The 18,165-nt window shown below is 37.0% G+C and overlaps 1 protein-coding gene across 3 annotated transcripts in view; it reads right to left on the bottom strand.

The window, feature by feature from the left end:
* Positions 1 to 5,913: 5,913 nt before the first annotated feature.
* Nrx-IV (neurexin-4) overlaps positions 5,914 to 18,165 on the bottom strand; it is a 21,803-nt gene continuing 9,551 nt past the window's right edge. Inside the window, exons 3-14 of one of the 3 annotated variants that reach the window (XM_017620003.1) lie at positions 15,291 to 15,487; positions 10,516 to 10,657; positions 10,072 to 10,442; positions 9,189 to 9,996; positions 8,999 to 9,124; positions 8,734 to 8,937; positions 8,073 to 8,664; positions 7,640 to 7,977; positions 7,399 to 7,578; positions 6,972 to 7,316; positions 6,608 to 6,742; positions 5,914 to 6,544 (exon numbers count right to left, since the gene is read on the bottom strand). In XM_017620003.1, the coding sequence (XP_017475492.1) occupies positions 6,354 to 6,544; positions 6,608 to 6,742; positions 6,972 to 7,316; positions 7,399 to 7,578; positions 7,640 to 7,977; positions 8,073 to 8,664; positions 8,734 to 8,937; positions 8,999 to 9,124; positions 9,189 to 9,996; positions 10,072 to 10,442; positions 10,516 to 10,657; positions 15,291 to 15,487 (3,629 nt within the window). In that variant the 3' untranslated portion in view covers positions 5,914 to 6,353. Of the gene's footprint in view, positions 6,545 to 6,607; positions 6,743 to 6,971; positions 7,317 to 7,398; positions 7,579 to 7,639; positions 7,978 to 8,072; positions 8,665 to 8,733; positions 8,938 to 8,998; positions 9,125 to 9,188; positions 9,997 to 10,071; positions 10,443 to 10,515; positions 10,658 to 14,252; positions 14,450 to 15,290; positions 15,488 to 18,165 lie in introns of all 3 variants that reach the window. The other 2 variants (XM_017620004.1, XM_017620006.1) reach the window with 2 other exon arrangements.

Genomic DNA, 18,165 nt, shown 5'->3' with positions numbered 1-18,165 from the left:
CTTGCCTTCCGTTTACAGTCATGGATGCCGAGTCGAAGGATCTTTTCACCGGAGATTCAGCATCCAAACGTACAGACCTTGAAGCACATATAGTACGTTATTTCATCTTTCTTAGTATCCGTTGAAAACTCAAACAGGGCAACAGATTTTGCATAAAATAGTTTTCGCGAAATCCCCTAAAGGCTGAGAGCGCTCTGCTTTTCTATTACCTACCGAGCCGAAATTAGCACCTGTTTCAGGAGTCATTTATTCGCTGAACTCCAGGCTGACATTATTGGTTGTGTTGATGCTGGTTCCTAAGTAGACAAGGTTCACTAATTCCAACGAGTCCCAATACAAATGTCCCAGTATGCGAATACGCTTTGTTAGTTACCAGTAGGTCTTTGTCTGGTTATTCGTTCGCCGCTAGACCAAAATTTTTTCCTCGTCTTCTATGCGGGAAAATGTTGTACCTACTTTCGGCCCTGAAATGAAGTTCATCTGTCATGTATGTACGACTGAGAATGTGGCGCCTTATCTAAAAACACCTGATTTAGTCAACCACGGCTCCGATAGATCTTAATGAAAAAAAATATTATCTTCATATTTGGTTTGAAATTTGAGTCTGGATTATTCCGGCATAGTACGAAGATCCTCTCAAACTTTACCTTGGCGATAAGTATTCCGGCAATTCATTTTTTGGGAAATCTTAGGAAATCTTTCCAGATATTCGATCCCAAATGTGGAGGCGACTTATTTAGTTCAGACTCGAAGCTATAAAGAAAATTATTGGAAATATGTACTAAGTGTTTCGAGATCAATGAATAAGGATGAAGGAAATGGTCCTATGCATCCCCTAACAGCTTCAAAACAGGCGTTAGGCGCAGTATCTACCGCATGTCCAAAACTTGAATAACTTTATTATCTTTAAAAGATCTAGCCGATGTTAGCTGCCGTCAACAAAGATTTGTAAACGATTTACCGAACTATTTGCAAAAACTGCAGTAATAATTACAATTTTTTAATCACTAGGGTGTAACAACATACATATGTACTTACATACCTATAAAACAATGGCCAAACAGTATTGAAAAAACTCAGAAAAAAAAACAAATTAATAATCTGCGCATGCGTACAATTTAAATACCTTTAAGATGAAACAGTATGCTATAAACAAAAAAATATATTTAAAAAAAAAAACACAAACCATATCTTTATATAAGAAATCTACAATAAATAAAGTGTAAACCAAAACGGCAAACAATTAGGCATTAGAGAACTAAAACTAAAAACCAAAATGAATTCAATATTAAGCTGACCAAAATTTAAGAATTGAGCACATATCGACAGCTACATACATACATATAAAGGAATATCTACATGCATATAAAAAGATAAATAGGTACTTAGTTAATTTATACTAAATTCAAAAAGAAATATTGGGAATAGCTTCAAAAAAAAACTGTGGTATTCATGAAAATAACTGCATACATTAATACATACATATTTTTAGAATACTCAGCAGAGAAAGGCTGATCAAATACCAGATTCTTTTTTCCTTTAAATAAACTAAAATAAAAAAAAATATGGAAGCAAAGGAAGCCGTTGAAGGCATCACTCCATTAGCATCTCTAGACTCGGTAGTAGATGAAAATTCAAAAAGTTTATTTTTTGGCCGCATATAATCTTTAAACCTCCCAGTTGCCTTCAACTCCTGAATCAATTCGAGATCTTTGTCGGAAGCACTCGTAGAATTGTTAATTGCTTTCAATATTAGCGATCGACGTTATTGGATTATTTCACAAACCAACAGCATTAGTTAGGCAAAGTCCATTCATTCCAAAATTTGCATCTTAGGGCATAAAACGCCAGGGGAATAAGTTCAGCTTTTACAAAATGAGAGTTATGCCAATAGTAAATAAAAATAATGATAATGGTTTATTCAACAAATTATATCATTAGCCGTTCGAGAAGTTCAGACACGTGTTAATGAGGCGAAAGAAATAATGCGCCATGAGCACAAGTTGCCGAAACACTTCACAGTGCATAATTTTGGGCTCATTATGTTAATAAAATAATAAGCTCAGTGGAAATAGCTTTCAAAGGAAAATCAATTTATTTTGGAACACCCTATAAAACACGTACATATGTATGTTCAAGTACATAAAAGTCCATAGTACTTCCCAGATACTTCCGTTAGCATTGCATTCGATTTCTTTCTCAATTTCTTTTGACTTTCGGCTATTGATTTTTTTAATCAAAATTATTTAGATTAGAAGTAGACTGATTGTGGGTAACCTATTATCAACCCGAATATACTCCTGAACCTTATAGACTTTAGCGTTGCATAGATGTACATACATTATGGTGAAAGGTCAAGTGCTAGATATGTATGTATTTTATATAAACTTAGGTGTATGTGTGCTATAAAATACAAAACGTACTATAATGAATTTGTTATTGAATATTTCGAATTGAAAAAAATATAAAATAAAATCGATTACTGCGATTTTAAATGAAAACAACTTCTTTAATAAAAGCAGTTGAAAGAACACAAAAAAATTTAAATTCGGAAAATTCCGATGCAGAAAAGGTTCTTTTAAACAAACAAATTTTTTTTTTATAACAGTTGTTGCTATTAGAGAGTAGATTTTACTAATTTAACTATTTTTTACAATTTTTTATACAAACATAAATATGATAAAATCTAACACTTACCCACATACAAAAATATACCTAGCCCTGAAACTAGTTCAAGGAAATTAATACATATTGATAGCATTGATAGACACACGCATATATGTAGCTAAAATGCAAAAAATCTCGAGCAGATAAGAGTTATTTAACACTTATGCTGTATTTCCACTGGGCATTAGTTGAATGACAAAAATATACGGTTCTTTACTTTAATGATGGCACACATTTTTCGACATTTCAGTGCCTAGTGGAAATGTGGCATCTAAATATTATACTTAATTATGTATTTATAAAATGTAGAAATTATAGATAACCGAGACAAGGAAATCGAAAATATGTAGTGTGCATTAAAAAATATATATATTTTATGTAAAATATTGTTACATATGTATACAAACATATACATACATACATATATTAATTAGCACAATAATTGACTATAAATAATAATATGGAAATATATGCGTTGGTTATTTTAGAAATAACTGCAAAGGAAAAAATTACAAAATGTTTAAACAAAATTTGTGTTTTACTTACTTATTTTGTAGAGAACATTCCAGTCCCTCCTACATACATATGTTTCATAAATTTTTTTGAGTAGTAAGTATAAAGCTAAATGAAGAACTAGAGCTTCAATATATAGCAAATAGCAAAAGATAGACTTTTTTCCTTGAAATAATTAGCAGAAGATTGAGTTATTAATAATGGTAAGTAACTTAACATAGAACATAATAAAACTGTTGCAATGAAATGTGAAATCAATACCAAGTTGGCATACTGGCATTACATAATGCAGCCCGTTTCTAATACCGGATTTCCATTAGGTATTAAAATGGAAAAAAAATTTGTGCCATTTAAAAAATGCCATGCGAAAACGAACTTAATGACTGTTTTTACATTATTCCGACATCTTATTCTGCATCTTAAAGCTCCTACATATATAGGAGCTAAAGAAAGTTCGAACTCCCTACAGCCTAATTTATCCATCCATCCTATTGGGCCCTCTCTCCTATAGAACACTTATTCTAAGCCTAGATCCTTCAGAAAGTTCAACAGCGTATTCGGAGATAGCGAGTGGGTGTGCTTAAGCTGTGGCCACATCGAGCCTAGATTTCTCTCACGTCTTCTTCAGTCTGCATGACACTCGGTGAGAATGTTTAGTTTGTGTCTCGCTGGTTGATTCGCAGAAGCTTTCGAATCTCTTCTTGTTAAACCCTCAGAGCAAACTCTTTGCCTCACGCATTCCTCCTGAACTTTGCCAATTTATACCCATCAATGTGCTCCTCTCGCTCTTAAGTTCCTCCTCTATAGTGTTGGGATCCACTCCCACGGAGGGCTAGGGGCCAACTGCGGTAATTATAGCCACATTGTTACTCTCTATTCCCTTGTGGCCGGGTACCGACGCTAACTTGAAGTCATTGTGTCTGCCAAGTGCGTTACCTACTTCCCCAACCGTTTAGCTTTGTTGTTGGGTGCCTTGCATAGCTGGAGTACTTCGCACTACCCCCACAATAATATAATTGGACAATCTTCGTGACATAAGCTACTTTAAAAACAGCCATGTTGCAAGAACCTACCCAGCGCCAAATCTTAAGCGTTCCAACTAGTCGGGATAATAATTTTTTTAATGAATATGAAGAAGCAAAACTCGATTTTTTTTTGTGTGTGTATTAATTAAAATTTATTAAAATAATTGCTTATTCTAAAATATTCATACTCTAAATGTGACACTGTAGGTAATGTTTTATTATTATTTGTTGCTGTTTCGTAGTACAATTTTGTGTGTAATTTAAATCTATAATTACTTTTTCTTTTAAATAGTTCCTAACTGTTACAAAAAATTATTATCGACACACAATTAGTGTTGTATGTATGTATGAGTGTAAGTTGCATACATAATTTACGCAAATTCTTAGAAATTTCGATGCACAAATCTAGGCGAATAGTCAAGTGCACAATTGAATCGATAATTTAATAGATTTTCTAAATAATTNCAATTAGTGTTGTATGTATGTATGAGTGTAAGTTGCATACATAATTTACGCAAATTCTTAGAAATTTCGATGCACAAATCTAGGCGATCTAGTCAAGTGCACAATTGAATCGATAATTTAATAGATTTTCTAAATAATTTTCAATCAAATTTGCACATTTTTATGGACCGTTCAGTTAATGATTTTTATAATTTTTACAAATTTTTTTCATTTAATTTTTATATGTACATATGTGTACATCACCTATGTATGTGTTAATTTTTCAAAGTCGAACTCAAATACAGATACATACATATTTGCTTAAATTTAAAAAATATCATACGTTTTAAAAATATTTGAAAAAATATTCATAACCTATTTTTTCCCAAATAAAGTATCATTATTTTTTTTTTTAGTATGTATGTATGCATACTTATAACTCATGTCAATGAAAAACTAGTTTATGATTTAATGGAATGTACCGGTACTAAAACAAATTAAATCAAATGCATGTTCGATAAGTTTTAAAAATTGCCGCTGTAAAAGACGTGTCACCGAATTTTAAAGGTCGTGGAAAAGAAGAGCGCAATGTTTTTTTTTTTCCTAAAAAGGTTGTGAAATTAAATTTCTTATTTAAAGCACAAAAACATTTGTATACAAATATAAGACGAATAAAAAAAATCATGGACATTACATCAGAATTGTAGGGAGTTAAAATTTTTATTTTTCATTTTTTATTACCTACACTTACTTTTGAGTGCGACTTAAGACAAAAAAAAATATGTATAAAAAACTTAAAGGTACAAAAAAATGGACGGTATAAATTTGCGCTTGAGAGTTGCCTATTACAGTGTTTTTTTTTTTTTATCAAATAATAACCTAAATATGGTTTTGAAAATAAGAGAAATACGCAATGAAAACATAAAAAAAACCTAAGCGCCAAACTAAAATCAAATTAGAATTAAACAAAAAAGCACTCTTGAAGAAAGTACGCAGCACAAAAACGCAGCGAAAACATAACTAAATGGCCAGTTGGAAGGAAAAGCTAGTGGATCTACTTTAGTAGTGATTATCATTTTTTTCGCATTTGTGTAGATAAGAACACTTTTGACTTTTTAGGAATACCTTCTTACTTCGAAGATTATTTCACATATTATACCGCTTCCAACTGGTTGGTGCCTACTTACATATATCGAAATTGGCAGTGTGTCCTATAGCGCTCTTGAAAAAATCTCGACAATTCAAACTGTTTGCCAGCTTTTGATTTTGTTTTTTTTTTCATCCTTTAAAAGTTTCGCTTCACAATTCCTTTCATAGTTTCTTCTAATGCGATTTTAATTTAAAAAATGTCAGCGCTTCTATCTTTGTTCGTTTTCAGTTTCGTTTGCGTTTCCCCCTTAATTTTTCTTGATTTTTTTTTCCAATGTCCACGTCGTCCTCATCCGCGTAATGCTTAATACAGTCAATATATGTATTTGTAAATATGTATGTAAAATATATATATAATATTTTACGATACTCTACTTCGATTTGTGATTTTAAAAGAATCCAACAACAACTTCTTATTCGTGTGTATGTGTGTGGGTGCGTACGCATGCGAGCGTTGTAGTTGCTAAAATGTAAAGTTGCAGCAGACTGTATAGAGAGCTATAGCTTTTGCGATGATGACTATGCGCTCCAATTGCCTGCATGCTGCATACCGAACTATATGAACCATTCTTTTCGCTTTGTAACTTGATGACCAGTTCTTGAATGCAACACTGCTTCATCGGGATCATCAGCATTGACGGCGCCTTCGTCTTCATGCGTTAGGTAGTCACCTTTATGACGGTGCACGTAGCGGCCAATCAGGAATAGCATAAGCAACAATAGCAGAAGTAGTATAGCCAATATAACTAAAACAAAGAAAGAATTTCAGGTAGAATGTGTTTTCAAAATGCTATTACGACGTAACTTACAACCAAGTATAATGGAAAAACCACCATATGCCTTGCGCAATTTATCTTCGTCGACCAGCGGTGGAGGGCGAGTTTCATCTTCGATGGGCGGATGTGTGACCGGCTCCACGCCGCAAAAGTCTTCGGTCAATTGAGCTATGTAATAAAAGAAATTATACAATAAACTATATTTTCGAATACATTGTGTGTGTTATACTGAAATAATTTGATACTACATTCCGATTAAATGACTATGCTACTGGAAATGTTTTTGGTCTTAAATTATATGAATTGAACGACACGGTAGGGGGTAACTTTATTTTAGTGACGATTTTTTAATTCCCCTCTGCCGACAAAGAAAATTCCCTTCAAATAGATCACTTACTTCCTAATGATTTCACATTTGCTGGCGGATTCTGTTGGAACATCAATTTCAATGGATAAATATCATCGAACTGCACTCGTGACACACAACCGACGAAACCATCTGTCATCGATTCATTTTTGCCGATGTACATGTATTGTATATTATTGAATTGTGCATCCGCACTCGCTTTTATGTCGAAGTTGTACTCGACTGGCTCGTAATTATCCACCGTAAGGACGACTGTTGAGCCGCTGTTTTTACGCGAGAAGCGCACGTCGTGGTATTGTCCCAAGCCGAAATGTTTTTTTGGGAATATAATTTCCTGCCGTTCGAAACCAAAATCGAATACACAACGCAAATGACCTGCAAAGGAATAGTCTGTGTTTAGCATGCGAAAATCAATGAAAAAAAATATATTTTGGTTCAGTAAAACCGATACACCCACCTGAGTTCGATATTTGAATGGTCAAATATTCGCCTGTCAGATTCGAGGAGAAACCGAGTAAGAAACCTTTGGGTATGGTAGTTGTGAAGCCAACGCGTATATTTTCTGCAATTGTCGAACGGAAAGAGCCCTCGAACTCGTAGCGAATGATGGAGCTAGTGCGCAAGTTAACGCCAATTTCTGAAAGTGCAAGGGTTAATCAGAAAAGATATGTAATGAGTGTCAAAACTAAAAAGCTTACCATCTGCACAAATAGGTCCCTTAAATGCACTCCAACGGCAATCGCACGAGTAGCCATCATAGCGTTCTATGCATGTACCATTGTTCAGACATGGACTGGACTCGCAGCGGCCCACACAGTCGGCGCTCACGCCATACAGACCACGCAGCGCATATTGCTTCAGATCTACCATTTTTCCATTGAGTAATAAGGCACGTATGCAGCCCACATAGCCGTCACGATACTCGGTGGTGGCGCCAATAACTAAATCTGAGGTGAGATGCAAGGCGCGTACGGGACCTGGCGGCTCACGTACCTCCGCTTTAATAGAACCATCAACAACGAGACGCGCTTCCTTGCTGTTAATTTTATTTATTTTTTATTTTTTTTTGGCAGAAATAAAGTTTATTAGTAAGCACACTAAATGGAACCAACTTCGCAAATATCAACTCACCGATTGCGTTCCACGCTCACAGTGTGCCACTCATTGTCATTTAAGTGATAGCTTGTGCCAACATTCACGCCAAGTGGCCCGCTGCCTGCTTGATATTGGAACTGCAACTTATTGCCGCCATTTATACTCAATTTTATATAATCCGTCGGTCCAGTCGCGTGGAAGAGTACAGCATTCTCTTGCGTCGTCCTGAATTCCAAATATATATCACCCGAATGGCCCATATCGAACGGCGGCAAGTTGATGGTGGCATCTGCAATGCGGAATGTCACAACGTTGGTGAAGAGGTCGTCACCTTCACAACGCAGCGGACCCAGGGTGTAACGTCCCTGTTTCTCATCAAGCGGCGTGCCAGTATCACCGAACTTCACTGCACGTACTGGCAAGTGCTCCTTCTCGCGTATATCGCCACCATCCTCAGTCCACTCAAGACTATTAGAATCGCAATTGCACCACTTTGTTGGGTCGTGACACTTGCCGAGTATGCCACATTCACATTTACGAGAGCCAGGCAATGCGCCAGCCCAGTAGTCCATCGGTTGATTGTGACGCGATACCCACCAGGAGAACGGACGGAAATTACCAGCTTCAGCTGTAGTAATCAAAAGAAAAGGCGTGTTTTATATAGGAATAATTTCCACAATGAAAAAGAAAAGCTCACAAGGTGAATTGAAGAGGCGCGACGAACGGCAGGAGTAGCTCAATCGCTGCCAGCATGTGTGTGAACGATTGAGCAAAGCTTCAATTTGTAGCATATTTGCATCATAGATGATATTTTGTTCGAATGAGCCAGGCTCCTGGAAGCCATCCACAGTTGTTGTATGCTCTTGGCTGTGACTGAGTGTTGTTATAACGCGTCCATCGGCTGCGGGCAGAAATGCTTTAAAATTAAAGAAAAGCACACATCATTTCAAGTCAATACTTACAATAGAATTCGCAAGTGACAGGGAACGGTTCCAATGGCCCACTGCCATCAACATCGATTTTCAAATTGACGCGCTGGTGCACGTGACCAACGTTCTTGTAAGCTTGGCATGACAAAGGATTATTCGCTGCAAGAGTAGAAGAACATTTTTTTAAAGTTTCTTTTAAATTTCGCCGGATTATAAAACTCACAAGTATGACAAACTGCGCCCGCATAACCTGTATTGGCACAATCACAGAAGAATTCCATTGAATTCTGGTGGCAAACACCACTATGTTGGCATGGATTTGGATTGCAGCGATCAATCATTTGGCAGGCATCCACCACCACCTCATCGCCACAACACACCTCTTCCCCTTGCACCCAATCCTTTGGTAATTTGTAATTTCCATCAACCAATATCAGACGCATGCAACCCACGAAGCCATTTTTATCTACACCGCCCGCGATGTAGTAAACTTTTCCGGTGGAGATTTGTATATTCTTTGTGGTGGTCATGGGACGTTGATCGATATCGAGCACCAAGCGATTGCGCGCAATTGTCAATACGAACGAATGCCATTTTCCATCGTTGAACTGTTCATCATAATTGTCCAGTATAATGCGTGGCTTATCAGCAAGTTTCATATCCAGTTTAACTTTTCCATATTCCAAAAATACGCGGATGTAGCCACCTGAGGCAAACTCATGATGCAGCATTACACCTCTGTCCTCGTACGTGCGGAAGTAGAAAGAGACATTCATTGAGTTTTGTCCCTCATAGCCTTTTATGCGCACATAGGAGGCGCGCGTGGTGAAAGTGACTGGGTAAATAGGTGGCGATGGGCAGGCATAAACGGTGTGGTATTTAGTATAGCGATATGCATCACCATACTCGAAGCTATCCTTCATCGCACGCACGAAATTTGTAGAGTTGATGAACAAGTTCTCCATGCAGCCAGTGAAATTCTGCGTCACCATAATACCTTCCTGGACATTAGGTACGCCACCTAAGTACAGCTAAAAAGTGAAGAGCCATTTGATGAAATTACTAGCTTTTTGAGGAATAAATTAGTTATCACTTCCACCACATACCGCACGATTCAAATTCAGCCGCGTAAACTCGCCCTTAATGCGCCCACGCACAATAACACGATCCACAGAGAAGATGATATCGCGTCGATTGCGTGATATCACTACATCATGCCAAACATTATCATCCAACAAACTGCCAACCGAGAGCGAAGTCATCAAACTGCTGCCCAAATCCAAATTCAATATCATTTTATTATCCTTCAATTGCAAGGCGAAATAGTCGCCCTGTGTGCCGCGTGAATACATGAGCACGCCATTGGCGAATGCGGTTTTGAAGCGGAAACGTATTGACTCGCGTGTGGAAGCAACCGGCTCATATTGCAGATCATAAGTGACCAAACCGGTGCCATTGAAGTATAAATTTTCAGCGACTAGAAGGAGAATAGAAAAGTATTTGAGTTTTTTCATTGGAAAATAAAGAAAAAAAATTGTGGTACGACTCACCATAATCGCAGCCATAGAGTTCAACACGCATCGAAATCCGATCGTGCCAGCGTGTTGGATTGATGCGCACCCATTGGGCAATGATAGGCACCTCGAAAACATTATAGTGTATGGAATTGCCATCGGAATTGCCCTTGAACATCTGTAGAAGTATTTCACAAGTTTTTTTGTGTTTATTAGTTGTGGCGAATTTGCAGTTTGTGCAACATTTAAAACCAAAACCAAAACCAAAACAAAAGTGAGTGTAAAGGTGTACATGCAGTGAGTCTTTTGTGAGGCGATATCTACTTTTCACCGGCAGTGTGCTAAGCGGTATGCAAATGTAAAGGTGCAATACAAGAAAATAACTCTAAAAGCAAAAACGTTGTTAAGTAAATGGATCTCAAAAATTACATATAAAAACCAAAATCAGTTTGCCTAAATGATTTATTTTCACCACACTTATTCATTTTGTTTATAGACATACAAACATAGATAGAAAATTTTAATTATCTTTCCTTTTTTTTAAGTAATGGTAAAGATATTTGGGATGGTAATGACAATAGTAAGGGCAATGATATTGGTAACGGTATTTCGAATGGTAATGGTACTGGCATTGGTAATGGCAATTATACTTGCTTTTAATAATGGTAATGGCAATGGTAATGGCGGTGGCAAGACAATGGCAATTTTAATTGAAATGGTCATTACAATGTTAACTTCGATGATAGGGGTAATGGTAACGGCAATGGTAATTTTAATGGCAATGATAATGGTAGTAGTATTGGTAATGGTAATGGTAATGGTAACGAAAGTTGCAGTGAATGCCACTGCTAATGGTAATTGTAATGGTAATGGCAATGACAATGGTCGTATTATTGGTAATGGTAATGGTAATGGTAATGAAAGTGACAATGACAGTTGCAACGATAATCATGTTTCATGTATTGCTTCTGCTCTCGCTTGTTTTTCTTTAGTGATCGTAATGACACTTGTATTGTTAACGATAACGGTAAGTTGATGGTTTTTGATGTATGCCTCAAGTTCTGCTTTTGCTGACCAAGGCCTCAACACCTGGATTCAGTATCACAATAAACAGTAACCACAAAATACTCCCTTTTTAGGATGAGTACTTAATAATATTTACATAGTTTACATTCATTTTGAATGAGTGATATGCGCCGATGGACACCATTTCCGGTCCGATTAAAGTAACAACTGATGTCATTAAAATCCCATGAAACCGAGCTGTTTCGAAAAATCGGGGTTGAATAAGGGTGGTCTTCAAAGAATTTAAGTAATAGAATCCCAGAAAAGATTAGTAGGGGCGGCAATTATCTGCTTTTTAGACAAAAGACGACTAAGTACGACAAATTAAACGGATTGGAGAAGAAGAAAATAGAATAGATTATACGATGCTGGGACTCGGCTAGCATTTTTTTATTGATTTTATTCGCGCATATATTGCTCAAAATTTCGCATTTACTGTGTTTGAAAGGATAGCTCTTTGACCTATATTCGCTATGTGATGTCTGGAATTATATTTAATTTACGAGAATTCTATTAATTTCCCTTGACACGAACGGACGTAAAACTTGCTGCACCCAAGGCGATTTCATATAAGATGGTAGCGGTAGTACAAAAACAAAAACTAACGTGTAATTTGTTTTCGCTTTCGATACACAAATGTCAAATTTCAGTTATTATTCGCTTACTTTCGCACCACTCATAAGGGAGTTTTGACATATGTGTACCAAGGCGAATTAAAGCAGCTGTTCTACCAACACCATCTTATAAGAATTCGCCTTGGCTGCACCTTTTCAAGAGAATCTGAGAAACTTGCAGATTTTTCGTATAGTTCTAAAAAAAAAAGCCGAATGAAAAGTAAACTATGCAAGCAAATTTTTATCTTTTTACCAATTTTCTTCAAATCTGATAAATCTTCAAAATGATTCCTACAAGTCCTAAAAATCAAGATATAAGCCCATTTCTTTACGAAAAAAGTACATCCATCTTTTGTAACCAAAAAGAAAAATTTATACAAAAACTACAAACAAATGATATAAATTTTTTAGGTACATTCTGTCCCGTTTGGACACATGTATGCTGATATTCAGTAAACCGGTCTCATCTCAAGTCGATAAATTTTAGACTACAAATTAGTGACTATTTTTGTTGATCCAGTTCTCGGGCAGCGGATTTTTCTTTTCATTTATATTAGGGCTGTGCGATTATTCGATTACTCGAGCAAGTTGGTTAATCAATTATTCGGTTAATCAATTACTCGGGTAATCAAGATTTTGATTACTCAAAACGATAATTAATCGAGTTACTTGAAATATGATTACTCAAAAAAAATAATTTTGCTCGTTAACAGAGTTTGCTTTGGAAAATGCTTATTTTCTTTTTTACATTCTGTATATGAAAAAAATTGTTTGCTTTCATTTTTGAAAACAGAAACGTTGTTTTCAAAGTATCAAGGAACTTTAACTACTTTATACATATGTAAAGAGTTGAAATGTTGATTACTCATTTTACTCGAAATGTTGATTAATCATAAAGCAAATTACTCAAATATTTTTGTTTTTGGTTAATCAAAAATCTTGATTACTCGAGTAACTGAACTTTTGAGTAATCATAATTTCCAATTAATCGAATAATTGAGTTATTTACTTTATGATTAATTAAAATTTTGAGTAATCAATTAATCGCACAGCCCTAATATATATACATATTTTTTTTAATGATGAGGGTTATTTTTCTAAGCACGGCCAGAGGCCGCTACACGGAAAGGTATTCTGCACAAAAATACGGTTTACCGAGTTTATATAACCGTTGTCAAAATGCTAATTTTAGACCATTTTCCAATGTTTTCCCAGGGGTCGGTGGAAGGTTTCAAGGAGCCAGGTGTGGCTTTTTACAAAGTTTGAACTGTACTCTTTTTAGTGGGCTGGATATGAAGAGCCACCCCCCAACCCCTCCGCTCACTAATCTAAAAACAGTAACTAAACATTCCCCAAGAAAAATATTCTTTTAATTTCATTTAATCTATTAGTAACTAGAGACTGCTTACCGAATACTGTCATAAATTTATAATATTAGGCAGAACCTGAAATTTCCATTTTTCATCCCTAATGATAACCTTTAAGACGTCCCTTCAACCTTAAGCTACATACATATTGCTAAAGTTAAGCACTTTATAGATCCTGGATGAACGCGATATTCGTGCTCTGAGGCTCTTTATACTGGGGCAATCAAATATGAGAGGTCCTATAACCAGGAAGCTATAAAAAGTTGCTCAGAGACTTCACGAGAGGTAGTCCATCTCCTTCTGTCGTATATCCCTCGGTTGTCGGCTCTGTTGGACTGCGTCTTTCGCTGGAGTAGCAGCAGCTCGTTTGTTGCTACACCTGGTAGAGTTGTGCAACTGTTTACTAGCCCCTTGACACCGTTTTGCACGGGCCCAAAGCTCTTAAAGCTGTCTGACTTTCCCACATGATGTTTATAGTGACCTCAGTAGTTCTTTTACAAAGACATGCGGCAGATAGTATGTAGCTTGTCGAAAAATTAAACATTAAGAAAGAACTACAAAAAAAAAAAAATTGCCTAACTGGACTAAAAACAATTTTAAAACTCAGACAAAACATAAATAAATGCAAGACAACAACTGGACGAAATGAACAACACAATACAGTAATTTGAAATCTTCTACTCTCCTACATCTATATATGTACTTATGTAGGTTACTCGTGCTTTACCTGCGCCTCATTCGATGGATTCACATACGAACGCCAGTATTCGCCATCGTCCGAATACTGAACAATATACTCGGTTACGAATTCTTGTGTGTGCTTTCGGCCCATTGTGGCGATTTTGCGCGTTTTACGTGTATCACCCAAATCGAGTGTTAGAAAGTGATTGTAAGTATTCTCGACCGGTGTCCAAGCGGAGTCGCCTTTATGTTAGAGTGTTGGTTATTTGGTTATTTACGCATTTTTATAGGTTTTTTATTTTATTTTAATAATTGTAGGAAAAATTAAAAAAGTGTGTTACAGTTAGTGTAGTATAAACAGTCGAGTAATTAAGTTTTAAAGATTAATTCATATTTCTAGCACCAACACACTCGCACCATGTTTTAAATTAAATTAAAATAGAATTTTTAAATAGCAAAAATAAAAAATAAGTAACAAAAAAATTAACGTAATACAGTTGCTTAGTAAAATTACGAAAATCTAGCAGCTAAATAATGCAAAAGCAAAAAGCTATTCAACATTTTTTAGTGCAGCAAATATAAAGCAAGTGAAATAAGCGCATTAGAAGCTCAACTACAGATTAGCGCAATAATACTTAACGGGAAAAGAGGATGTGAAAGGAGGCGGTAAGTCGTTGTTAGTGCACTAAATCACCACTCTATAGTAAATCACTGTAAATAGTTTTATGCCGCCCCTCAAATACGTATTGTACGTATGTATGTATGCAGTGGCGGATTTAAATATTTGCCGCCCCTAGGCAATTCATAACTTGCCGCCCTTTTTTCACGAAAAAAAAAAAATATTTATATATCAAATATGATNCTTTTTTCACGAACCCAATTAGCATTACTTGACGTATGTTATTTTTTTCGTTTTTTTAGCTGTACAAATATGCCCTTTTTAGCTTGGCTTGCTTAAACACTGTGGGTATGCCTTTTTGGTTTTCGCATTTTTTATTTTTTTTTTGCTAGTGTTTGTTAAATTTTTTGCTCTGCGTTTTCTCACCTTTCATTATTTTGGGGTGGGCGATTAATTGGGGCTTACCTTTATGTTGCCACCTGGTTCTTTGTAATCGGCGAATTCCAGGTCTGTTATGCCATAACTAATGGTATACTCAGTGACAAATTCATCGCTGTGCGGTCGTCCTTGCAGCGCGATGTGTGTCACATTTCTTACATAACCCAAATCGATGATAAGTCGCTGATCAAAATCGGAATTTTTAGCGGACCAAGAAGTACCGGCTATGTAAATTGTGGTGAGTATATATTTGCATTTGTTGCAAGTGTAGGGATGTAATGGAGGTTTAATATTGGAAAAAATAAAATAGAAATAGAAGAAAAAATATAACCAAATAAATTAACTACTATGTAAATAAATAAAGCGAATGAATTATAAATTAATACATACTTAATATGAAAACTGTATATTCTTATTTAAAAAAAGACTGTATATTACTATTTGATGAATACTATTTTAATAAAATATTGCTACTTACAAAAAAACACAATAAAATGGATTTTTAATGGCAAATAAAGATTTCAAAAATGCATTTTTTTACACTAGCTGGATCATACATAGTACATACATATATTTTTTTAATCTACTCACGCGCTACTTACGAGCAATTGAAAAAAAGTTACACATTAAAACTAGATTTTTAAGCAAAAAATGGAAAGTCTAACCCAAAGTACTCAAAAAACAAAAGAATGAATGAGGTGGAGCAAAATTTTAGTACCAAGTGTGGTTACTTAACGATTGAACATGACGTTGTTTAACCGACTGCGTAGCCTTGCCCAAAATCAACGCAGAAAACGTATTGTTTCGACGTTGCCTGACCAAAGGGCACGTGAAGAAGTGATTAGTGTTATATGCAGTCTAATCTAGGTTAGTACGAGTTCAGCCTGCTGAAGCTTTTCCTCTGCAATTTGTGGTAATTGAACTACTAGAACGCCATTTATGAGATGAGAGTTAGAGAATGTGGTGAAAACAGTTTATTGCTTCTCTATACAGCGTCGGGTTCAGTGGTCGTGGAGTGGAATATCCTAGGCGGAAGTTCTGCCTTTAGTATGTAAGTGTCTGCTAGTAGTAGCCGATCAAATGAAGTCCTGTCAACATCAGAAGACATCCCGTAGCTGTCGGCTTCAAACGTCTGTAGCTTCATCCCCTACATCCTACTAATCCCCAGTGATCATATTGGCACAAGGTAATTTAGAAATGGTCGACCGATTGCCTTGCATGTGACTATCAATTTTTCTTTGGTTTGCCCCAGGCGGCTTGAAAACTTTGTTGCGGTTTTGTGCTTTGTTGGCAATAAGTTGCATTTGTGTGCGCAGAGAAAGAAAGTAGGCTGTCCAAAGTGAACTCTAGGATCTTCGGGTCAGAATTTGCGTGCGATCGACGAGAATTACCAGCTGCAACCTGATCTCATTCGTGCAGGTGGTAAATATGCTTGCTGTAAACCAGTTCAGCGAGAGATCTATTTACTTTTGAGCACAGTCCATCAATGTCATTACCGGACGCCAAAATCGAACAATCGTCAGTCAGCGCGCAAGATCAGCGAAACTCGCTTGGTGGCTGAGACAGTTTCGAAAAAAAAAAAACTCTACAAAAGAGGAGAGAGGACACCACCTTGTGGGACCGCCTATTCAATTTTCCTTGGTTCCGAAATTTGGCCTAGAAATATTACTGTAGAATGCCAACCACTCGAATAATTCGTGCCTACGTTTTCTGGCAACGTGGAGTGACAAGTCTTCGACTAAGACGATTCTCTCTGTAAACACTGTGCACTTTACGGAATCCGCCGAACCCAATTTATGCAGCATTACCAAGCATTCCTTAGGAAGCTTTTGCCTTCCCGATGGCCACCTAAATTGAAAATAAGACGCGCAGTGTTTTGGTATTATCCTCCGAAGGATGCAGTGTGAATTGCCGCCTGAAATAGCTCGCGCATCCGAATGGAATTTTCATTCTGTCATCGCGCCTCGTCTGGTTTGGCATGAACCTCACTGTTGGCCAAAGCTTATTCACACCAGAGGTAAAGTCATATCTGCCGCTTTTTCCAAGAACAGTGATATCCGTACAACGATCAATAAACCGTCATGCCGACGAATCCTACTTTGGATTGCGTTCAGTTCAGTTGGAGTACTTTCGTCTGCCTTGTGAGGCTGATCACGATTCAGGGGATGAGATATTGTTTAACTTTTATTTGCTGTTCAAGCCGCTGTTGGGTTGACTCATATAGCATTACGGCTTATCCTTGTCTGACACATGGAGCCGATAGTGGGAGAAACCAAGAACTCTTGGTTGGTGGCTGGTTAGTGCTCACACGGGAGTTGGAACGGGAATAAGGTTTGGGAGACGTTATAAGAGAGGGAGTTTGCGATTGCCAGATTTACGGCCAGAGTAGATCTTTATGGGATTCATCCTTGGCGTGTGTTGCATCTAGCCAAGCTGTAGTTCGGTTGGAACAGAAGTAGGTTTGTTGTTGTTGTTGTTGTTGTTGTTGTTGTTGTTGTTGTTGTTGTAGCGGCTACAACAACCCCGCCCAGATCGGTTGGTATCTCAGTCGTTGTCGTCAAGTTCCACTAACGGCAACCCTAGGAAGCGTGCAGCTTCTGCGGGGTTTGCCCATAAGGACAAGGTCGTTAGGGATGTCGGGTTTGCCGGGCATGCGAAGAGATGTTTCGAGTCATGTGGGGTCTCTCCGCATGCCGGACATTCATTAGGCACATCCTCATTCAGCCTACTCAGGTAGGAGTTTAACCTGCTGCAGTAGCCGGAGCGAAGTTGTGCAAGTGTGGTGCGCGTCTCCCGAGGCAGATGAAGCTCCGTCTCGTCAATGTCCGGGGGTGGTGTGCCTAGAACGGCATTCACAGGTCTAGAGTCTACATAACTCGAGACTGAGTCCCTGTGAATGCCG

Source organism: Rhagoletis zephyria, unplaced genomic scaffold, assembly GCF_001687245.7.
Source record: "Rhagoletis zephyria isolate East Lansing unplaced genomic scaffold, Rhagoletis_zephyria_1.1 Rzeph_scaffold_02012, whole genome shotgun sequence".
Lineage (NCBI taxonomy): Eukaryota > Metazoa > Arthropoda > Insecta > Diptera > Tephritidae > Rhagoletis > Rhagoletis zephyria.
The sequence above is the reverse complement of the archived record's forward strand: the minus strand, read 5'-3'. Positions and strand labels throughout refer to the sequence as shown.